The sequence below is a fragment of the Carassius auratus genome, unplaced genomic scaffold, assembly GCF_003368295.1.
Source record: "Carassius auratus strain Wakin unplaced genomic scaffold, ASM336829v1 scaf_tig00035131, whole genome shotgun sequence".
NCBI lineage: Eukaryota > Metazoa > Chordata > Actinopteri > Cypriniformes > Cyprinidae > Carassius > Carassius auratus.
Window position 1 is genome coordinate 103,881 of NW_020526206.1, and position 25,557 is coordinate 129,437.

The 25,557-nt window shown below is 37.8% G+C and overlaps 1 protein-coding gene across 2 annotated transcripts in view; it reads left to right on the top strand.

The window, feature by feature from the left end:
- Nucleotides 1-25,325, top strand: part of LOC113081866 (GTPase IMAP family member 8-like) — a 33,239-nt gene extending 7,914 nt beyond the window's left edge. For both annotated transcript variants that reach the window (XM_026253769.1, XM_026253770.1), the window contains one exon: nt 23,029-25,325. In XM_026253769.1, coding sequence (XP_026109554.1) covers nt 23,029-24,962 — 1,934 coding nt within the window. In that variant the 3' untranslated portion in view covers nt 24,963-25,325. The remainder of the gene's footprint in view (nt 1-23,028) is intronic.
- The last annotated feature ends 232 nt before the right edge of the window (nt 25,326-25,557 follow it).

The following is a 25,557-nucleotide window of genomic DNA, read 5'->3' on the forward strand; positions in this document are numbered from 1 at the left end:
TCATACACTGTATGTCTGTGGCTGCTGGACTCTGAGCTTAAAAAATATATAGAGAGAGAGATTTTATATATATATATATATATATATAGAGAGAGAGAGAGAGAGAGGATTAAATTACTTTATTTATACAATACAGGTAAAACCAAACTGTGTAACACTTTTACATTTATACAATTCATAAATCACAATTGAAACATTGATCTCAACAAAATAGTTAAAAACTGACCACTAAATCATAATTTTCATTAACGGTGCATAGTACCTCATTTACAGCCCATATATTTACAAACATTGGCAAGCATCCTACAAGTTTATAGTATGCATATTCAATCTTAAGTTTTGATTTCACCAACCCCATAAACATGAACAAGGGATCTAAACTGTCTTTGCCCAACATCTTATTTTTTCTTGTTTTCCAAATAGCCAACTTGGCAATACCAAACACATAATTTAATAAAACCAAAGCATTTTTGTGACTAACTGAGTATTTTGGTCCACATATAAACAGTTGATAAGAAAAATCTTCACCTATGGCTGATGCCCAATGGGTTAAAACAGTGAACAAATTTCCCAGCCGTGCACATTGCACAAACAAATGAAAAACAGATTCACTTTCAGAACAAAAAGTACATCCCTCTGTTGCATTTGGATTGAGGTGCACCACATGTCTATTCGTTGCGCCATGAACTATTGTCCATTGCAAATCGCCTGTTCGTTTGTCAATTGGGCATTTTTACAATGACCGCCAACAGCCTTTGGGGGAGGCATTATCTCTAAAAATTCAGTCCATCTAGATAGTCACATATAATGCCGTCTTCTCAGCAGACTCAAAACTGCCCAGTTGAGGAGTATTGAAAGACAATATAAGGTTTTCCTTCTCCTGCCATTGTCCTGAATTAGCAGTTACCATTAAGTTAAATTAGATCGAGTAGATTTTATCCCAGTTCTCTCACTCAGATTGTCTACACTGATACTTAGAAGATGGCCCAATTTCACACATCCAGCTGTTATCAGTCGTGATGTCACATTTGTGCAGCATAAATGTCTAGAGGGTAAAAATGGATTAAAAAACAATGGTTCTTCAAAAAGCCAATGACCTGCACTCATTTCAACTGATCTTGACACACAAAATACTTTCCAAGCTTCCATCATAGACCTGTAGAAGGGGGTCAGATCTATTAAATTTGTTTAATTTAAGTCCATTAGGAACAAGTGTCTATCAATTGCCATATTTCCTGCCTTTCTTAACAATGCAACTGCTGTATTTAGCCAAGCAATATCATTGGTGTAAAGTAGTCTTTGAGCAGCTTGCAGGCAAAATGCCATAAGTCTAGATTTGATGTCCACAAGACTTTGCCCCCCTTCTTGAACTGGCAAAAAAAGAATAGCTGAACGAACCCAATGCTGTCCAGACCAGAAGAATGTCAATAGTTTCCTTTGGATTTCTTGAATTAATCCAGCAGGTGGCTGTAGCACAATAAATCTGTGCCACAAAGCAGAAGCAACTAAATTATTAGCAACTAAAACTCTCCCCATATAAGACATCTGTGGCAACAGCCATCTCCATTTCGACAGTCTGGTGAACACTCTCTCCAATGCTCCTTCCCAGTTCTGTTTTTGATACTCCTCAGATCCCAAAAACACACCCAAAATGTTTAATCCCCTTGTGTTCCAACTTAAACTACTGGGTAGTTTTGGAAACCTTTTTAAACCTCTATAACCTGCCCAAAAGGCTTCAGTCTTTTCCCAGTTTACTATGGCCGATGACGTCTTTTCATACATGTCAATTGTCTTAATTAAAACATCAATAACAATTTGATCATTGACAAAAATTGTGACATCATCAGCATAAGCAGTAACCGTAATGCTTGAAACCTGAGGCATAGTGGGTATTGAAAAGCCAGTTAAAGCTTTTCGTATATGAAGGAGAAAAGGTTCAATTGCAATACTGTACAATTGACCTGTTAAGGCACAGCCTTCTCTGATACCTCTTGAAACTGAAATGGGCCTGCTTAAGCCACCACCCAGCTTAACCATACAAGAAGCTCCATTATATAAAAGTTGTATCCATTTTATAATTTTTTTACCAAAACCAAAACTTTCAAGTAAATTAAAGAGGTAGTTATGGTCTACACGATCAAATGCTTTTTCTTGATCTAATGTTAATACTCCAATCTCTTCATTATATGTTTTACAAATATCCAAGACATCGCTCATCAAGAAAATATTGTCCATTATTGATCGGTTTGGGATACAGTAGGTTTGGTCTTAGTGGATTATGAAATGTAGATACTTCTTAAGTCTGTTATCAATACATTAAGATAGAAGTTTGTATTCTGTTGTAAACAAGGCGACAGGTCTCTAGTTTTTTAGGAGAGTTAAGTCTCCCTTTTTTGGTAAAAGAGACAATACAGCACATTGACATGAAGTTGGTAATAATCCATCTTTGTAACTTTAACAAAATACTCCAAAGAGGTCCATACCAATGCATTTCCAAAAATGTTTATAAAATTCAGAAGTCAGTCCATCAATGCCAGGAGAACGACAAGGTTTTAACTGTCCAACAGCATCACTGAGTTCATGAAAATAAATTTTATTTTCCAAAGCAGTCTTTGATTTACAGTCTATTTTTGGCAGATCTTGACACAGCTGTGCAGCACAATCAGAATCACATTCATCAGCCTTATATAGACAAGAATAAAAATCAACAGCATGACAACGCATTTCTGTAATATTGTTGGTTATTTTCCCATCATAGTTTGATCATTTCTTTGTAATGCAGCAGTTTCTATAGAATCTATGTCTTTTTCAAGTCTTTGAACTGTTTCTCTTTCTATGACAATGGAATGAATATGCAGTATATTGTGGACAATATGTTCTAATATGAATTTTGCCAACTTCCCACCACTGCTTTAAATTTTCAAAATCTGCCTTTTTGGTTCTCCATTTACAAAATGTTTGCAAAAAGATACATCTTGCAATAATTTAGCATTGAAATGCCAATATGAGGATTTTCTTGGTGAGTGTACCATATTAATTGAAATAAACACCAGGTGGTGATCGGAAAATCCCACAGGACAAATACAACAATCAATGATTCTAAGTGCTTTAAGTGGGACGGTACGCACCGGTACTCAGTACCGCCACTTCCAAAAATAGTTCTTGAGTGTACCGCCACCTCTCCGTGTGCCCAGAACCTGCTTTTAGCGTACCGGTACGTTCATTTGGACATCTGTTTTAATAGAGATTTAAATTTTTAGAGCCATGAGAAACTTTTCAGAGCGCCCTTCACAATGCAAGCTTCCTAATTCGTCCCACCGAGAGCAAAGACTACATTACCCATACACCCTTGAATTTCACAAGTTAAAAGCGCATGCGTCGCTTTCGCCGCTGTCAGTAACAACTCAACGTGGCCGGAGAGGGTGTGTGAAACGCGCATATACTCGGCTCGATAAAATTGCCAATACAGTGAACAACGCTTAATATGCTCTCCTGGCTTCAGACTCTGATTACTAAAAGAACATGGTCAGAATCAGATGACTCGCTAGCCGACACCCCACCAAGCCTGAATGATATCGCTATAGGTCAGACGCAAGCTAATGAAGTAATGCAGTAGCTCTTTCAGGTAGGGTAGAAATCTAAACTGTTGTCCCGAATCCCGAATCTGGCCCTAATTGTCCCGAAAATTATACAAAAGCAAAATCTTAAGTAGTTATTGTTTGATAAACATTAAAAACTGTCTGCGGAGGTTGAGTCGTCCTGCAACCAGCCACCGCCGGCTGCTCATTGGCTGCAGCATCTTTTTTCTTTTTAAAGTTTTAGAAAATAAGTGTATTCACACTGCTCAGGTCTCACCCACCACCACTCTCAAACTTATCCCATCATGCAGAGAGAGAGAGAGAGAGAGAGAGGACATACAGACAGGACCAAATCAATACCAATGGTTCCTGATACACTGAACTGAAACAATCTGTCTGTGCATGAACTTTCTGTTGCTTAATGATGTATGCACAGAGCTGGGTAGTAAATGATTACGTGTAATCTGGAGTAATCAAATTCCAAAAATCAAGTTCTTGTATTTAGAGCATTTAACATTTTATAATGCTCATAATGAGATAACATCTACTTTTTTATTTATCATATGATTACATATTCACAAATGTCATTAAATAATGACAATTTTTTTCCTCTCTTTAAAAATTTCCTTTCTAAAAATTAGACATGTGCCAGTATTTGGTAATGCAATATATCATGATAATAAATATGGACGATATTTATTGTTATCCTGGGCACTTCTAAATACCGTGAATAAGTATATATTACAAATTATTCAGAATTTGGAATGTATTTTAATAATTTTCCCATCAACTGGTCAAAATGCACAACGGGTTCGGTTTTAATTTATAAAATTTTACACGGGCTCAGGCCGGGCTCAGGCTTACACCCTGCTTTGCAAGGTAAATGAGCGGTCATGTGATATGTTTCAATTAGTGCAAGAAAGTACAGATGGTTCAGTGGTAGACTGATGGTCTTTGGAATGACGAGACTCGAGTTCGGGTCCCAGTCATTGCAGGTTTGTTTTTTTCGGGAAGTCGTGGCCTAGTGGTTCGAGAGTTTGACTCCTAACCCTAGGGTTGTGGGTTTGAATCTCGGGCCAGCATTATCATGACTTAGGTGCCCTTGAGCAAGGCACTGAACCCCAACTGCTCCCCAGGCGCCGCAGCATAAATGATGACCACTGCTCCAGGTGAGTGTGTGTGTGTTCACTGCTGTGTGCACTTTGTATGGGTTAAATGCAGAGGACGAATTCTGAGTATGGGTCACCATACTTGGCTGAATGTCACGTCATGTCGAAAGAAGCAAAAATGGATGCTGAGTAGGTGAAACGGAGGCTTGCCTCTGGCAATTATATTTTGGTTGAACCAGCAACTAAAGCAAAGTCTGAGCTGTGGAAAAGTTTTGACTGTGTTTATGAGAATAATGAGCCAGTGGGTTATATTGCTGGATACACCATCAGCGAGCGCAGGAATACAGTGGATTCAATCATTTTCCTCCACATAAACATGTAGGCATAGCCTAATCTCTGTGAGTAAAGTTTTTCAAATGATAACTAAATATTAATTGAGTCTTAAATGCATAATGTAGACAGAGTACATAGGCTAATGTTGGCATTATTCTTTTATTAAATGTCAGCTGCTAGTGGTGAAGCAAATCCAGAGGAGCCTTTATCTTAATTTCATTACTGGCAAAAACCTTAATATCTTAATTTAGAATTTATCGTAATTTAATTTAGTAAGAAATACTCTTTTTTTTTTTATTGGTGTGTTGGCCTATTTATAGGCTAAATGAGCCTAGGGCTGTTTAGAGTTCTGAGATGTTACAATGTTACAGAAGACTTATTTTATTTCTTTGTTCCAACTTCCAAGTGGCCTATAAGCCTACATTAGTCATGAATAAATTATGTTAAAACATGTACAGTATAAATGACTCATTCTTGACAAAAGGCAAAAGAGCTGTGTGCGCGCGCACATTTGAATAATGTCGGGCTGTAAACCGGTTAAGGGTTTTAAAAAGCTGTCAATCAAAATGTACTTGTCGGGCTCAATTTGTCGGGGTCGGGTCCAAAATGTCATGACTAAAAAAAGTCATGACAACTTTTTTAACTCAATTTCAATACCACGATAATACCGTATACCATGATAAAAGCATTAGCAATTAATCGCAACATGAAAATTTGATACCGGCATATCCCTGCTAAAAATGTATCTGCACCCATTTAGCTTTGACTGTGTTCACAACATAGAATGGCCATGTAAGTGTTATGTAAATACATTTGCAAACATACTTCAGAATGAAAAAAAAAAAAAGCACCTCTCAAGCAATTAAACAACGTATGAAACACATACTTATGCAAGTTACTAAACACTAAACACTGTTTAGCTGTGAAACACTTTCTTCATCACATCCTTCAGTAACTGTTGATTCTGGAAGTCTGAACAAAAAATATCAAAACCTGGAAGACTTGGGCATCCAATGTAATTTATGTTTTATATGTTTAATAATGTTTTTTCATGTAATGCAAGGATTCACCAATGTTTTTGTCAGCCAAACCTATTTGACATGATATTTACTTGAAAGATCTGTTCGATGTTGCTTAATGGTCACATTGATATTCAGATAATCAAATTGAATATATCTATTTTTAGTGTTGAAATTACTTATTTAATAATAATAATTTATTTTACATTTTTATGATTTAATTTATTACCAGGGTTTATTAACTCACAAACCCACTGCAGTTCTTACATTAAGTACAGTTTGGGAAACCCCGGTGTAATGTAATGTGTAATGCATTTTATGATGTTAATGTAAAAAAGAAAAAGGAATATATTTTCTTTCTATTTGATTCTTATATCCATATGGTACGTTTAATGGCAAGTGTAACACAAGTTAGATAAAATATAATCTAAAAGTAATTTAAAAAAAATGTCAGAAAACATTTTCTAAACGAGTAACCTAGATTATGTTACTAACTACGTACATTTCTCAACATGTAATGTGAAATCAGTAATTAATAAAATTTTGTTAAGTAATCTACCTAGTTCTGTGTATGTGCGGGCACATACTCGCATGAATACTGATGCTGTTTGTTTACAATGAAAAATGAGGTGTGTGCAGACCTTCATCAGCAGTTCCAGCGTCTAAAGCTCACAACATAAAAGTTACAATGGCTGATGATTTTAATGTGAAAGAGAATAACATGAAATCTTATGCACAACCATTCTTGTTCAAACCAGAATACTCAGACCTAGAACTGAGAGAGATGGAGGAAGCAGGGGCACAACAACAAGCCTCAGTGAGACTGAGGGCTTAGAGCTAGAATTGATCTGGATCACATGTCAGAAATCTTTAAAAAGTCTCTCGAATGGGATTGCAAATGGAAACATAATATTTTAAAAAATTGTTCCTGTATTGAGGATAAGCCCAGGTAAGTACATTTTTGATGAACAATAAAACACTAAATATGCAGTTGATGAATCACCAAGGACAATGGTTTCACCTAAAAACATTTGTGCTAAAGAAAAATAAAGTCACCTAAATTTCGGATGGCCTGAGGGTGAATAAATTAACAGCAATTTTTTTTGTCCCTTTACACTGTAAAAAGTGAAACATTGGATTAACTTAAAATTGAAGTAACCATTCACAATAAAGGTTTTACATTGACCTAATGTTCAGAAACCATTCTGTAGGGATGCAGATGGAATTTAGAAGTCTGTTTCTGACGCGTGCTTTACCTTGAATAAATCAAGTCATTGTCCAAAATAAAGTCAGATATGCCAATCCATTTATTGTCCATCTTGCATTGCAAATATCAAAATAAAACAAAGGAAAAATATAACTTAAACGTAACTTCGTTTCTTCATTAATAAACAAATATTTCATTTAAACAAACTGTTAAGAGGTACGATCACAGTTTCCTCTACCTTCATCACAGCACGGTCAAAAAATTTGTTTGACCTTCCATTGCGCACCTGTAATTCATCAGCGATTGGCTTAAATTTACTCAAAAATACTCATATGCCCTCTAGTGTCACAAACACAAATTACAATGAAATGGCTCCAACATACCTGCCACTAATTGTTAATGATGTAGGGCATAAACAATTAAAATCATATATTTACATAAGGAGCCAGTCAACAGTTCATTTTACATAAGTGAATTACCTTTTATTTCTTTTTTTTTTTTTTTTTTTTTTTTTTTTTTAAAGTCGGACCTCAAATGACTTACATGTCCTCTTCTGCATATGAATCGTCTCAAAGCATTTATGCAAGAATCAGTGTCCAACGAGTAAGCCTTCTCTAATTGGACTGACCTACTGGCCATGCATGTAAAGATTACGCCATAGCATTTCACACAAGTGCGACCTCTTTTTACATCAATTGGGCCAAAATAATATACTCCTACATTAGAAAATGGAGGTAGATCTGCAGTTACTCTTTCTGCGGGAAGTCAGCCATTTTTTGCTCTCCTAGCTTACCTTTGTGTGGTTTGCAGAAGGTACAGCTTGAAATATTTTTTCTGGCTGTTGCATTGGCGTGGGTAATCCAATATTTCTCTCTTAATTTATAGAGCATGTACTTTCTCCCACTATGGCCACTTTGCACATGAATATGCCTAAGAATCAGTTTGGAAATATGCTGATATTTATCTAAAATAACAGGATGTTTCCTTTCTTCAGGCATAGCAGTTTTGCATAACCTCCCACCGATTCTCAGAAATCCATCTTGTAGAATTGGACTTAATTTGTGAATAGAACTGTCTTTTCTGATTCCAGATCTTCCAGATTTCAGTGATGAAATCTCCATGCTAAACTTTTCCCATTGACAGAACTGAATAATAGCATTTTCCGCCTGGCAAAGGTCATCTGAAGACAAGCAATGTCCAACAAACAAAGCTTTGGTTTGTTGCAACCTTTGTTCCAAGTCATTGGAATTATTTAAAGTGATCAATTGTTTTCTTTGGCGACTTAATTCATGTAGAACTTTCTTTACTTTCAGGATCCATGCAACTGCTGTCTTGAGTATTTTCCAATCAGAAAAGTAATTGATCAGCTTATGGGTTGCATTTAGGGTGACCACCCGTCCCGCGTAGCGCGTGCGCGCACAGCGTTTGAAGCCCAATTCATGCGTCCCACAAATTGAGACTGTGTCACGCATATCAATGCTTGCTCCAAAAAAGTCGGTTGCTCTATATCCTCGAGCCCCAGGCAGCCAAACGAACATTACTTGACAGTTCAGCACGCTACTGTTGCCACACCCACTCCTCAGTTGAACTGCTGACTAGGTTGTTGTCAACTTTTTCGTTGTTGTCATGACAGCGCACGCACGTGCATACCAGACAAGGAACTTTTAGATGCACGCTTTCCAATTTGAAATATGGAGAAAGCGAGGCACCGCCATCATCAATTAAAAAAGAGAAGGTGTGTCCTGTTTCAAACTTTTTTTTTTCATGCGCCTGACTTTACTAACATGCAAGTTCACCATCCTTTCTCCCCTTCTCGTTCCGTGAACCTCTGGAGTTGTGTGTTTAGACTTTTTTTTTTTTTTACTGTTCCTGTGGTGTTGAGCAACTTCAATTCATTGTAATCCTATACTTTTATATTATAATTTATTTAAAGTGAATAAATTGTAATGAAAAATAAATTAAATTAAATAGCTAAAGTAAATCTTAAGTGGAAGTGCATCTGTCAGTTCTGTCATGAGCATAAATCAGCAAGTACACACGTTTAGGGGAATAGGGCATTATTAATATACCATGTAAGGTGGTATGTGGTGTCCTCAACACTTAGAACATTTGTTGAGAGCTCTTTCTTGAGTCCTGTATCATCATCAACAATGTATGATTCAATGTTTTTATTTGACCACTTAAGAACTGGTTCTCTTAAAAACTCTGGTCCATTTAACCATCTTTTGTTGGTTATGAGCTGCTGTACAGCCATTCCCCTGGATGCATCACCTGCAGGGTTTTGTGAAGTATGAATATACCTCCACTGTGTCACATCTGAAGCTTCTCTGATCGCAGAGATCCTATTCACCACAAAGCTACGGAATCTCTTGTTTTCATTCCTTATGTACTTCAGGACAGAGGTGCTATCAGTCCATAAACAAGAATTTTCCGGTTGAAGCTGAATTTGTTCTCTGAGCATTTTGTCAATGTGAATTGCTAGGATTGCAGCCGTCAACTCTAAAGGAGGAATGGTAACTGGTTTTAGAGGTGCCACTCTGGCTTTGCCAAGCAGAAAGGAAATGTGAACAACATTGTTACAATTCTGTAGCCTCAAGTAGGTCACAGATCCATATCCACTTCCAGTGGCATCTGAAAAATGGTGTAGTTGGGAACTAACCGTTTGTCCAAAATCCCCTGGCTTCAGACATCTTTCAACATTAAAAGTACTTAACTGATCCAAGTCAGCAATCCACTTAACCCACCTTTGTTCAAGAACTCATCATCCCAGTTATGGTTTGTTCTGCACAACTCCTGGAGGATAAGTTTGACTGGAAGTGTCAGTGGTGCAAGATATCCTAAAGGATCATACACTGAACTAATCACTGACAATATGCCACGTCTAGTTGGCATTCTTTCTTTGCAAACATTTTTTTAATTAAAGGTGTCAGTCTGAGTCCTAAGGCCCTTTCCACTGGTAGTTGGTCTCGATCCAAGTTGAGTTCATTAAGGTTCTTGGATCCGTCCTGTTCTGCAGTGCACTGCAAGACCTCACGGCTGTTACTGACCCACTGAGTTAGATAGAAGCCTCCTTTGTGACAAAGTGTGGTCAGGTCTTTGGCCATCTGAATTGCCTCATACTCTGTAGGTAAGCTTTTTAGGCAATCATCCATGTAGAAGTTTAAATGCACAGTTTCAATTACCTCTTCATTAAAGCAGTGCTGATTGTCTTTTGCAGTTCTCCTCAGAGCGAAACATGCACAACTTGGGGATGAAACTGCTCCAAATAAATGAACAGTCATTCTGAAGACAACAACATCTTGTGTTACATCTCCGCCTGGCCACCATAGGAAACGAAGAAAGTCTTTGTCTTCCTCTGCCACTCTGACCTGGTAAAACATTGCTCTGATGTCAGTCATGAAAGCAACACATTCTTGTCTGAACCTCAGAAGATCGCCCATTAAAGAGCTTGTCAGGTTTGGGCCCTGTAGAAGTTGACTGTTTAATGATGTGCCTTGGTATTTTGCTCCACAATCAAATACTACTTGTAATTTGCCTTTATGAGGGTGCACCATGATGTGGAATGTACCAAACCTTACCTTCACATCGATCCAACTGATGTTCTGGCACTTTCTCAGCATAGCCTTGGATAATCATATTGTTGAGAAAGTCTGCATATTCTTGTTGAAACTTTAAATTCCTTTCAAACTTTCTCTTTATCCCAACAAGACGCTGTTTGACAATGTTAAGATGGACACAACAATATCTTTGTTTTTGAAAGGCAGCTTTACACTGTAATGTCCATCTTTAAAGATCACAGAAATCTCCATGATTTCTATGAATTTTGCATCCTCTCGACATTTCCTCTTTGTCCTCTGACACCTTCTCATTGAAATCATGGTGGTATTGCTTTTCCAATAACAACTCCAAGGTTTCAACAGAGATCCTATTTACTTTAGCAATATTTTCTAAAGAGAACCATTAACGACCCACTCCAATAGGGTTCGTATGGCATAGGGACCAGCTCCCTGACTATTTACTGCTTCCCACGGCTCAAGTAATTTGGAGGCATTGGTACCTATCAACAACTCTACTTCAGCTTGAATCTGTGGAATGTGAATACCATCAAGATATGGCCATTTAGCTAGGTCTTCCTGACTGACCATGTTAGCTTGGTTTACAGGCATTTGCTTCTGTGTGTAAACTTCTGGTAACCCATAAAAATCTTTTCCAGAAAGACTTGAAATCTCCAAGTTGTTTACCACATAGCTTGAGACCGTTGTTTTGGGACTCATTGTAAGCAAGCAAATTTTTGTCTTTTGTCCATTCAGGTGAAGCTTCTTCATCAAACTTTCAGAACAGAAAGTAGAGGTACTGCCTGTGTCCAAAAATGCATAGGTTGCATTGCCCATTGCAGACTTTACTTGGACTGGAAGGATAGGTAATATACCACTGCTACCCCCGGCCCCTATATGACCACATGTTTGGGCAGATACAAGCGTGTTGTTGATAGTTGGTCCTACATACTGCTCATTGGTTGTGTTGACAGCTTTATTAACTTTGAACTCTTTAAAATGAATGTGAAGAACACTGGGGTGTTTTTGGTTGCACACTTTGCAAGTCAAGCACCTTTTACACTCTTTGCTCAGGTGTCCAACATGTAAGCAAACAAAACAGACAGCTTTTTCCTTTATAAAGTTGATCTTTTCCCTATGTTTCTTCTTTTCAAACTCTACATTGCTCCAAAGAATGATTTTGTAAACTGAACAAACAGGTGGTGGAGATACACTTGAACCGGCTGATTGACTGTTCAGCATTTGCCTTTTGGATTTCACCAACAAGGGTTTTGTCAATGTTGGTGACACTGGTAGCAAAACTGTCCCCTTTCAACTTAGGCTTTGACTGGGATTGTGATTTCCATTTGTAGACATCTTTGGGTTTACCAATTGTTCTTATCTCTACATTTTGAATGGACCCAAATACTGGATCGGTAATGATTTTAATTTGGTATTCAATGAAGTTGACAACATCACTAAATTTGGCTCTTCGTTTCTGTCGTTCCATGATATCACAAGCAGTTGTTCTCCATTTTTCTCTGTTTAAATGGAAGCTTTAAAATTACTGCTCTCATATTTGTTGGCATGTCTAGTTCTTGCATGTACTGTAGATCTGCCATTTCATTGCAACAACCACATAAAAAAAGTGCATAATCTTGAAGAGCTGTAATATCTTCGTACCAGATCATAGGCCATCCAAGCACTTTTTCCATATATGCAGCAGAAACAACTGCTGTTTAAGCATAGCTTTAGCTGTATCATAACCTCTTTCAGGTGCCATATTCATTTAGCTTCGAACTATTTCTCTTGGGCGCCCTCTTGTTTACCTTTCAAGAAAGTACAAGCAGTCACCCTTGTTATTATTTTTTCCTCCACACAATGTTTAAAAGCTTTGGTAAACAAACTGAATTGCAATGGATCCCCTTCAAATCTCACGTGGTGGCAAGTGTTGAGACTTTTGCTGCTGTATTAGCAGTTCTGTTTTTTTATTGATGTTTTGAAGCATATTCTGTGTGAAACCAAACCTTCCACCATCTACTGAAGATTTTTGAAGGCTGCGATTTTTACATCGATATCCATTTGTTCCTTACGTTTCTCCTACATTTCCAACTGTTGCTCAATATCATGCTTCGCTTTTAAAGACTTTGCTTGAGTGACAAGAGCAGCCTTTTTTGCTTCAAGCTGAATGCGTGAAAGTTGCACAGAGGCATTGGATTTGCTGGAGCGAGAACTGTGGTGGCTACTTTTGTGGCTTGAAGTGCGACTGCTGACCCTTGTTTCTACATTTGAAACGCTATCACTGGGTTCAATTTCTCTGGCAGAATGATCACATTCCTCCTGTAGCTTATCCAACCATTTATTTACCACAGTGCTGAATTCCGCAACCCATAACAATTTTGCTTTAAACCAGGTTTCATGACTGTCTTTCTCTTCAACAGGCAATAAAACAATCAGAGACTTGTGTGCTTCTTTTGCTTCTTTGCATTGTGTTGTAAACTTTTCAAACATACTTTTGACCTCATTTTCATTTTCTCTGTTACCCATAAACCCTTGTATAGTCTTTTTCAGTTGGGATGCTTTGTAAAATTTTGACTTTCTTTGTTTTTGTAACATATCTAGTTTTGCCATTAACCCTTTGCACTAAGCTTAACCTCTCATTTTCTTACGGATGATTCAACATTTCTCCCACTGCATTCTGAGTTTGAGCCTCATCATGCTCGATTTCAGAACTATGAAACTCCTTTTCATCTGCCATTTTTAAACCTTTAAATACTCACTGCATATTTACATAAACATCACCTCAGACATCATAAACATGGGTAAATAATTATTTCAAGAAACAGTTCATAGTTTCACAAACACCCTTTTTTAACCCACCAATGCATTGGATTTTGTTTGTTTGTTTTGTGCGCACAATTGTTTTTTATGGCCATTTACAGTGGCGTAGCAAGTCAGTCCTGGGCCCATATGCAAAAAAAACCTTAACTTAAGAACAACTTTGAGTGGGATGCCAGGTGTGGAAAAAAAAAAAAAAAAAAACGTTTTAAACTACTGATCTTGGCACGGCGGCCCAAAATGTAAAAACATAAAACGACTCAGTCATTTTGGCATGGCGGCCAAAAATGTTACAACACAAAACTACTCACTCATTTTAGTTGCATTTTAGTTGCACTTGGCCTGTCTTTCGGCAAGTTCATCCACGATGAACGTGGTGTTTAATTCACGGCTTCGTGCATTCTCGATGGAAAGAATTGCCGGTCTCGATAGTCTGTTTTGCGACATGGTTCTCCGCAAATAATTTTTTATTAGTTTCATTTTTGAAAATGAGCGCTCCGCTGAAGCAACAGTAACAGGGATGGTAAGTAGGGATGTGCCGATACCGAGTCCCGATCCGATACTTCTGTAATACATAAAAAAAGAATAAAAAAGAGTGAAAAAAACAGATCCAGGATGTTCAATAAATTACATTTTGAAACTAGACTATTGCAGACTATCTTGTCTCTTTGAGTTTGAATCTATATTCACACCAAAACAAAGTGATGTCATGCTGTCAAGTGATGTCTTGCTGTTTCTGTGTGGAGTCAAAATGGTCTAGCTCTGTGCCACGCATAACTAAAGATTTGTTAAAAATTAATGAGAATATATATATATATATATATCTGAGTGCTGATCGGGAGGTAACGTCCGATTCCGATCAAGACTGAAACCACGCGATCGGGCCTGATTTCCGATCACGTGTTCGGATCTGGACATCCCTAATGGTAAGAAAGAGAAATAAAACGGTGCACATGTCACTGAAGCTAGATGTGATAGAATTGTTTTCAACAATCAAAACAACAATTGGCCAGATCTTGAACTGTTTTCATCCCAGAGATTTGTCTTTTAAAGGCGGCACAGAATGCAATCAATTGTTGTGGAAGGGCTGGAGACAAGTCTTGGTTGTATCTCTCCACTAACCTCTGTGCCCCTTCGTATATCGCATTCTTCTCCTCAGTTGCAAGTATACGTGGCTGGATCACTCTAAACAAATCTGCAAGTGATCGCAAAGCTGAAAATCGCTGACTCAGCTGGGAAATTATAATGTCTAGGCAAGCGTTAAAAACATTTACCTTTAAGTAACTTTCAGCATCAGCCAAACGTTCATCCTGATATAGGCAAGGCAAGGCAAGTTTATTTATATAGCACATTTCGTACACAATGGCAATTCAAAGTGCTTTACATAAAAGAAAGTAAAATAATCATGAAGAAAAATAATAACAAAAATAAGACAAGCAATTTTAAAACTTTTAAAATGATTAAAACATTTAAAAACAGTTAGAAAATGATTTTACATAAAAAAAAAAAAAAAAAAATAGTGAAAATATAGTGCAATCAGTTCGGACATTGCACAGTGCTCATTCAATAAATGCACAGCTAAACAGATGGGTTTTGAGTCTAGATTTAAATGTGACTAGTGTTTTAGCACATCGGATCTCTTCTGGAAGCTGATTCTAACTGTGGGCAGCATAGTAACTAAAGGCGGACTCCCCTTGTTTTGTGTGAACCCTTGGTATTTCTAACTGACTCGATCCTAATGATCTGAGTGCTCTGTTAGGTTTATATTCAGTGAACATATCTGCAATATATTTCGGTCCTAGGTCATTTAGTGACTTATATACGAGTAAAAGTACTTTAAAATCGATCCTAAATGTAACTGGAAGCCAGTGTAAGGACCTGAGGACTGGTGTGATATGCTCAAGTTTGCTGGTTCTAGTCAGAATCCTGGCAGCAGCGTTCTGGATGAGCTGCAGCTGTCTAATGGTCTTTTTGGGAAGGCCAGTGAGGAGCCCATTACAATAGTCCACCCTGCTGGTGATAAAGGCATGAACAAGTTTCTCCAAGTCTTGACTGGAAACAAAACATCTAATTCTTGCAATGTTTTTTAAATGATAGTATGATGATTTAGTTACTGCTCTGACATGACTACTGAAACTAAGGTCTGTCTCCAGAATCACACCAAGATTCCTGACTTGAATTTTAGTTGTTTGACCCCTAGAGTCAAGGTATGCATTCACCTTGAACACTTCATCTTTGTTTCCAAATGCAATGACTTCAGTTTTTTCCTTGTTTAACTGAAGAAAGTTGTGGCACATCCAACTATTAATTTCATCAATGCATTGGCAGAGGGAGTCAATGGGGCTGTAGTCATTTGGAGATAAGGCTAGGTAAATCTGGGTATCATCAGCATAGCTGTGATAGGCAATTTGGTTCTTTCTCATTATTTGACTTAGTGGAAGCATATACAGGCTAAACAAGAGCGGTGCAAGAATTGACCCTTGTGGGACTCCGCATGTCATGGACGTCCACTTAGACTTATGCTCTCCTAGACTCACATAATAGCCTCTCCCTTCTAAGTATGATCTGAACCATTTGAGTACCATCCCAGAAAGCCCAACCCAGTTTTCCAGTCTCTCTAGTAGTATGTTATGATCGACAGTGTCAAATGTAGCACTGAGATCTAGCAATACCAGCACCGATATTTTGCCAGAGTCACAATTTAAGCGAATATCATTTATTATCTTAATGAGTGCTGTCTCTGTGCTGTGATGCGGTCGGAAACCAGATTGAAAATTGTCTAGGTATCCATTTGAGTTTAGGTATTTGTTCAGCTGATTAAAAACTACCTTTTCTATAATTTTGCCTATAAAAGGAAGATTAGATATTGGTCTAAAATTGCTCAAAATTGTGTTATCAAGATTGGTCTTTTTCAGGAGGGGCTTTACAACTGCAGTTTTTAGGGAGTTTGAAAATGTCCCAGAAAGAAGTGAAGCATTCACCACTTCTAAGAGATCTGCTTTTAAGCAGTCAAGCACACTTTTGAAAAAAGATGTGGGAAGTGTGTCAAGACAACAGGTTGACGATTTTAGGTGCTGCACTATGTCTTCCAGAATTTTGCTATCAATTGTTTCAAAAATAGACATAGTATCTTTTTGATATTTTGGCCGAATCTGTCTGACCTCTGCATTACTTGAGGATGTGCTAATCGCCTTCCTGATATTGATGATCTTCTCAGAAAAGAAAGAAGCAAACTCATTACATTTGCTGTCTGAGAGCATATCACTGGGAATCTGACTTGGGGGGTTTGTCAGTCTCTCAACAGTGGCAAAAAGAGTATGAGTGTTATTTAAGTTACTGTTTATAAGGTTTGAGAAGAAGTTCTGTCTAGCTGTGGCTAGTTTCACATTAAAAGCATGAAGGATGTCTTTATAGATGCTATAGTGAATTTCAAGCTTCGTCTTTCTCCACATCCGCTCGGCTTTTCTGCATTGTCTTTTCATAGTTTGAACTGCTGTTGATCTTCTCCAAACTGATTTCTGTCTGTTTGTTTTCTTACTGACTATTATTGGAGCAATATCATCAATAACATTCTTAACTTTTGAGTTAAAGGAATCAAGGAGAATATCAACAGAGTCTGCAGAAATGCTTGGTGTTAAAGATATAGCCTCCATAAATAGTACACTTGTGTTCTCGTTTATGCATCTCCTTCTGACGGAGACAGATCTAGATTCAGTGGTAGCAGAGATCAATATATCAAAGAAAATACAGAAGTGATCAGATAGTGCTATGTCCTTAATAACAATGGATGAAATGTTTAGACCCCTACTGATGATTAGATCCAGAGTGTGTCCACCTTTGTGTGTGGGTCCATGCACATGCTGAATCAGGTCAAAAGTGTTTAGAACCGTTATCATTTCTTTTGTAGTTTTGTTTTCTGCATTATCTATGTGAATATTAAAATTGCAAAGCAGTCAAACTCTGAGGAAATCATTGATAACATTTCTGTGACCTCTTCAACAAAGGCTGGAGAGTATTTTGGAGGCCTGTAAATAATAATAAACAGAATGCGTGGGGCACCTTTCAGCACAATCCCTAGATATTCAAAAGACAAGTACTGACCAAATGACACTTGCTTGCATTGATAGACATCTTTAAATATAGCAGCTTCACCCCCACCTCTCCTAACAGTCCTGCAAACACTCATGTAAGTGGAGTTAGGAGGGGCTGCTTCATTTAGGATTGTTGCACTGCAGCTGTCTTCTAGCCATGTTTCATTTAGAAACATAAAATCCAGATTGTTTGTGGTTATAAAGTCATTGATTAGAAATTATTTATTTTTTAGTGAGCGAATGTTTAAAAGTGCTAACTTGATGGCAGTGCTTTGTGTCTTTTCATCAATCTTAGTTTGATGCATAATAGGAAGCAGATTAGATGAGTTTGCCCTTCAGCTTGAGATGGCCTTAGACTTTCTATCACGTGATAAAACTGAAATAGAGAAAGCTACAGGCACACTGGGTTCCCGCTTGTTCAGTAGGCATTTGTCAATGTTGCTGCTATTATAGCGGGGACCCGACACATATCACTGAGAGCTGCTATCAGTTGTTTTTGGTTCACCTTCAGCAGATAGAGGGTTTGGGCCCTGGCGTTGTGGCAGCGGTCGGAGAGCTCTCATAGGAACAGGGCCCACAGGCTTTGGTGGTTGGGGGGCCCGCCGTTTTTTTGTTGATATCTGCGGGCTAGCAGCGAATGAGTGAGATAGTTTAGTCCCAACATACACCAATTCCTCCATTTTCTGTGAGAAGCACAGAAGTGGAGATGCTGGAGAGAGGGATAATGTGTCTGGTGAGATGGGCTGTGTATCTGGTGTTTCCGGTGGCTGTGATGTGTTGTCCTCGCTTCCCTGGCTGTTTTCCAGAAAGTCGTACTTGGGTGGTGAATCTTGTAGCTGTTTTGATACATCACAGTCAGTCTGTGAGGAACTCTGTAGGCAGGGCTCAGCAGGGATAGTGTCTATCAGCAGTGATTGTTTTGGCTGCGTGGTGTTATCAGTGTCCTTGTGGGATATGTCAACCACATGATGACTTGGACCCGGTGTGTGTCTGCTGAATGGATTGACACACTCTGCTGAAGGATGACAGAGGGAAAAGTAGATATTGTCCTTAAGCACTCTGGCACCAAGTTTGTTTGGGTGGAGGCCATCCGGTTTAAACAATTGTCTATGGCCCCAGAAAAGATTAAAGTTGTCGATGAAATTGACTCCTTTTATATTACAAGATCTTTGTAGCCATGTGTTCAGCCCAAGCATCCGTGAAAACATTTGTTCCCCTTGCTGGGAGTGGTCCACTGATGAACGACTGAACTTTGAGTCTTCGAAGTGTTTCAAAGAGTTCACTGAAGTCCTTCTTAAGGAGTTCTGACTGCTCTTTCCAAATATCATTCTTCCCCACATGGATGATGATTTGATTTTGCAGTCTTGTGCTTCATCAGAATGTTCTGAAGTTCCTTGTTCACATCAGAGACTGTTGCTTGAGGAAGGCAGCATGTTGTTGTAGTCCTGCTACGGATGTTTCTGATAACAGAGTCACCCACTATCAGAGTCCTTGGCTCGGCTGCGCTCTGAGCTGAAAGCCGCTGTCTGCTCATCCTTGAGCGCCTGTTAGTAGCGGTGTTAACTGCTGGCTGATCAGATCCATGTTTAAATACATTTGGGGATTCCTCACCCACGTTCATTAATGCTTCAAATCTGTTCTCCAGATGTATAGGGGGTGGTTGAATGCCAGTATTCACAAGCCTTGTCATAGTCGAATCTGGCGTAGAGGAAGCTATGGCAGCAATACGAGAAACTCGTGACAATCTGATGTCTTGTGTTCCTTTGGGTCTTGCTCCCTGTTTGTGCCATCGATTAGTGTGGCGATCAGTTTCGGCTTGTTCCTCTACACTTGGTATAAACTGTTGAGATTCAGGAGATTCATGGGACTCACCGGCTGTATGCTGAGGGGGTCCATGACGACTGTCTGCTAAGTGTTCCGTCTGTTTTGGAAGTCCAGAAAGTAACTTTGTTTCAAGAATCACAATCCTTTGTAGAAGTTTGCAGCAGTTCATGCAACAAGTAGATCCAACAGGAGGCATTTTCTCTCTCTTCTGTTTGAATGTAGGCAGTTGTTTTCCTGTCTCCTGAATGTTAGCTGTTCGCAGTGGGAGACAAAGTCTTCTTTTTGTAGTATTATTCCAGTCCCAATGTTTTTAGTTTTAGCGTTTGTGCCAAAAATCTGTTGTTTGAGCACTGTGCTGATCTGCTGAAGTAAAAATCTTAGAAAAATCAGAGAAAAGTAGAAAATAAGAAGCAAAGCGCAGAGCAGTAAGCTAGAACGTCCGAACGGTAGCAAAGCCGGAAGTTATAATTCATATAATTCATCGAAATGGCGCTTTGCTCTTCTAATTCTTTCCTTTTCAAAGCCGAAAAGCCAGATAATGACTTGTTCACGATAATGACAAACTGCTTTGATTTGAACTCTCTCACAACAGGCACGGAAGAGAAGACAATGCTGAATAAAGTCGTAGTTTTTGCTATTTTTGGACCAAAATGTATTGTCAATGCTTCAAAATATTCTAACTGACCCTCTGATGTCTATCCCTTTAAATGTACTCAAAAATACTCATATGCCCTCTAGTGTCACAAACACAAATTACAATGAGATGGCTCCAGCACATTCAGTTCAAACTAATTTTCTGCATTTCATGCGAATTCTTTTCTGAATTTGGTGTAAATCAATATTTTTAATTGGCTTAAATTAAAACAAAATGTTTTTTAACAGACTTGATTTCCTGCAAACTCTTTTCTGAATTTGGTGTAAATCAATATTTTAAATTGGCTTAAAAAAAAGAGACTTCAAACTGAAATATGTATTCATTTCAAGTAATATAAAAGGCTTCAGAATGGGCATAATCTAAAAATTCTTAATTCTCTCAATATATTAAATGAGTCAGATCAAACTTTATTTTAAAGATTTATTAAAATTTGTATGAAAATCACGGTTTTTAAGATTATACTTTTTGGGGGGGCAAAACAAACATTGTTTTACAAATACAAATGTAATTCTGAGAGAGATCAAGTGATCAGTTCATTTCAAGTTGAATTTAATATATAGCAGTAATTAAATGTGAATATAAATAAATTATACAAGAACAAATAAGACAAAGAATAAAAAATAAGAACAAATACCTAAAAACAACTGGACTGCTTCTCTGCTTCAGGAATTCACATTTTTGGCAGAAGAAATAAATGTAAATCAAATACAAAACATAGATATTGCCACATCCAATAAACAACAAACAACTACTTAACTACTAATATGATGTAGTGGAGACTGGGGTGAAAGCATTACTGCCATCCTGTGTTCATCAAAGCATTGAAATGAAGGTTGTCAGTCAGTCATTGACTATGCAGCAGAGTGCAGAGGCGTCATATTTTCGGGGTCATTTTTCTTGTGTCAAGTTCCATTAAAACTTTCTGAAAAAAAAACTCAAGTGAATTTCAGTTCTTTTGGATACTCAAGGTTTAGCACATATGTCAGTCCAAATAGCATTGCTACAGCAGCTGCAGTTGAGGGCACGTTACTCTATGGCAGGGATCCTCAAATCTGGACCTCTAGATCCACTTTCCTGCCGAGTTTGGCTCTAACCTTAATCAAACACACCTGAGCATGCTAATCAATGTCTTTGGGATCATTAGAAAATCACAGGCAGGTGGTTTTGATCAGGGTTGGAGCCAAACTCTGCAGTGCATTGGACGTCCAGGGCAAGATTTGAGGAAGGGGGCTCTATGGACTCAATGAGAACCCTGGTGTCTGTCTCACTGATTAAGACGGCCATTGTTTGCTCCAGTCCATCACCTGGCATATCCTGGTGAGACAATACATAGTAATGAATAAAGAGTGCCGACCAGACCCAGTTGATTGTGTGAGAGACAAGTTCCATTGCTAGCCAGCTATAATTTCACAGACTAGATGATGAAAAGAAAGTTAATCAAAACAGTAGAGGCAAAACTTTGAATTAAATTGCAGCCAAGGATAGTGAATATTTCAAACGATAGTCTGACCTAAAACAGCAGAAGCTTACTGTCGAATTTAATGTTCGACAGTAAAGGAAAAAAGTTTGTCTATTCTGAAGTGTATGTCAATATCTGTTTTCAAATGTATGACACACCTGCTCGTTGCATGTGTATGTGTGAGACACCAGTTGTGTGTGTGTCTGCTTGTGTATGAGAGACTACTGCTTGCACAGCTCGTTCTGAACCAAGCATGTAGCCAAATACCAATGTCCTCCCTGAAACATAATTGTCATGAATCAACTTTGTGACATGCTGACTGACGCGTGTGTGTCTTAAACTCTCTCTTTCTGTGTGTGTGGGATAAAAAATGTGAATATAGTCAAAAAGTTAATACATTTCAATAATTCAAGGTAAAAAGTGAAAACTTGTATATTACATTGATCCATTACACAAAGTGAAATATTTCAAGTAAATATTTGTGTAAATTTTGATGGTTGTGGCTTACAGACACTCAAAACCCCAAATTCAGTATCTCAGAAAATCTGCAAAGGAGGCCAAAATACTCAACCATGTATTTAGTGCATATACGTGAACATAGCTATAAGCTGCAATCAACAGAAGTAGCACAAATAATTGCGTGAAATATTTCACTTTGTGTAATGTATATAATGAATACATATAATGCATGAGTTGCACTTTTTTTGTAACTTAGTTTGTAACGCCATTCTAATTTTTTTAGCCCTACGAGTATGTATGCGTGGATGGCTGAGCAATGTACGTACCTGAATTTCCTTGATGAAATGGTGAACAAATTCACCAATGTAGATGATTAAACATTTAAGAACGGATTCCCTCCTTTTCTTGATGTCCACGACCTGAACAAAATGCATTAATTAACATAAAAAATATAATTATTGGCAGATGCACGTGCTATAACATTTCTCCCCGAAAAGGTTGGAAGTTAAAATAGATTGAATGGAGGATTTTAACTGTAATAAGATAACAAGCCTCCTCCGACTTCTGCTCCGTTCGGTCTCTTCCAGAACTTTCTCTCGAGTTTTCATCTGTGAGCATACGCAAACCATGCATAATCTAATAAAAGTCGTTTGATTGAATGTATAATTTGAATTTCATTGTTATGTTATAATTTTATATTGTATCAGTCTTAGAAAATGGATTGAAAGACACATACAAATTACAAAATGTAATTTTACCTAACAATCTAATAATTTTAGGCTATTGGAAGGAAAAAAATATATATCATGAAATACAGCAATGTTTTACTTTTTACAGTGTAATCTCCAATTTTAACACTTGAATGTGAAGCTTGTGCCTTTAACCACATGATATTAACACATGTGTACATGCATTATTTTCAGGTGCTGAATGTTCAGATGATCAGGAGAGTTTGAGGATTGTGCTGATTGGGAGAACAGGAAATGGAAAGAGTGCAACAGGAAACACTATTCTGGGAAGAAATGAGTTTGAGAGTAAAGCGAGCACAGATTCAGTGACGACTGACTGTAAGAAGGGAGTTGGTGAAGTTGACGGTCGATCAGTAGCTGTGGTTGATACTCCAGGACTCTTTGACAAATCACTTTCAAATGAACTAGCGGTGGATGAAATAGTGAAATGTGTTTCACTCTCATCTCCTGGACCTCATGTGTTTGTCATTGTGTTGAGTGTGGGAAGATTTATACAGGTAGAAGCAGACACTGTGGATCAGATAATAAAGATCTTTGGTCCAAAATCTGCTCAGTTCAGCATCGTTCTGTTCACAAGAGGAGACGATCTTGAGGGTGAATCTGTAGAGGATTATGTGAAGAGAAGTACAAATGCAGAACTGAAGAAACTGATCAGTGATTGTGGAAACAGATTCCTGTCTTTCAATAACAGAGAAAAACAAGACAAAACTCAAGTGACCCGACTGTTAAACATGATAGAAGAGGTGAAGAACAGTAATCAGGGTCGATACTTCACTAACAGCATGTTTGAGGAGGCAGAGATGTCCATTAAGAAGAGAATGGAGGGAATACTAAAAGAGAGAGAAAGAGAAGTTCAGATTCAAAGAGAAGAATTAGAAGCCAAATATGAGCTGGGCATGAAAAACATGATGAAGAGACTCGAGGAAGAGAAACAAAGAGCAGATGAGGAGAGAATGAAGATGGAGAATAAATTCAGAGAAAAAGAGGAACAACTCAGAAAAGAGTCTGAAGAAAAAGAAAAAATTGAACAAATGAAAAAAGAGAAGGAAAACCAGAAACGATCAGAAGAAGAAAAACAGCGAAGAGCTGAATATATAAAAAAAATTGTAGAAATGAAGAGAGAGATTGAAAACCAGAGATCACAGTATGAAAAACAGCAAAAAGAAAGAGAAGTAGAAGATAGAACGAGAGAAGAGAGATACAGACGAGATCAAGAAAAAATGAAAAAAGAACAAGAACGTGTTATAACAGAGTTAAAGATGAAAGAAGAAAAAGTAATGAAAAAGAGAGATTTAGAGGAAAAAAGGAAAAAAGAAGAAGAAGAGAAAGAGAGACAAGAATGGGTGAGAAAAATAAAAGAGGCTGAAAATGACAGAAAAGAGACTCAAGAAGAAATTAAACGACAGCAGAGAGAATGGGAGGATGAAAAGGAAAGACAGATGAGAGAACGAGAGGAAGAGGAAAGAAAGAGAAAAGAGAAACATGAGGAACAACTGAGAGAAAAACAAGAAGAACTGGAGACAATGAGAAAGAAATTTGAAAAAGAGAGAGAAGAAAGAAAGATGATAGAGAAAGAGAGACAGAAAGAAAAAAGAGAAAGAGAAGATAAAGAGAAAGAATATAAAGAAAAGAAAACTGAAATGAATAAACATTATGAACAACTAGAGCGAAAGAGAAGAGAGGAGTGGGAGAGAGTGAAACGAGAAGATGATGAGAGACAAGAAGAAGAGAGAAAGAGATGGAAAAAAATGATTGAAGATCTGAAACAAGAACAAGAAGAAGAGATGAAGAGAAGAGAAAGAGAGAGAAAAGAAAGAGAAAAGAAAGAAAGAGATGAAATGAAACAGAATTTTGATGCAGAAATAAAACAGATAAAGAGGAAACATGAAGATGAAGCCAGAAAACAAGCAGAAGAACTGCATGATTTAAGAGAGAGAAAAGAGCAACACGTTCAGGAGCTCCAAAAGATACTGGAAGAACGTCAGAAACAACAAGAATTAATGGAAAAACTCTTTCAGCACCTGAACGAGCAGAAACGAGAAAAAATGAAAGAGCTCCAACAAGAAGTTGAAAAACTGAAAAATAATCCAAACTGTGCCATTATGTGATTGATTTCAGTGCATACAGATGAGTGCCAACAACATTAATGCTTCCGTTATAGTTTCTGTATTTACTTCGAGTACCTTAAGCTTTTCAATAAGAATTGCTTTGCTGACAAAATGAAAAAAGGTCAAAACATTTACAAAAAGTCATTCTGTTATTCTGATACTGTTTTGAAGCATTTCATTGGCATTTTCACATTGCTTGCATACTTCAGTATTAAATAAAAGTGTCAAAAACGGCAATATTCTTCTACCCCCTTCTACATCTAAAACTAACAACAGACATTTTGTTCCTTTCCACCTTAAAGGGGGGGTGAAATGCTCGTTTTCACTCAATATCCTGTTAATCTTGAGTATCTATAGAGTAGTACTGCATCCTTCATAACTCCAAAAAGTCTTTAGTTTTATTATATTCATAAGAGAAAGATAGTCTGTACCGATTTTTCCCGGAAAAACACGAGCGGCTGGAGGCGTGACGTGTGGGCGGAGCTAAAGAATCACGAGCGCGAGTAGGCTTTTGCGTTGAGAGCGTTTTGAAGCTGTGACATTACCGTGAGGAAAAAACCATCATCCCAAACAAACCATGGCTAACAGTCAGATT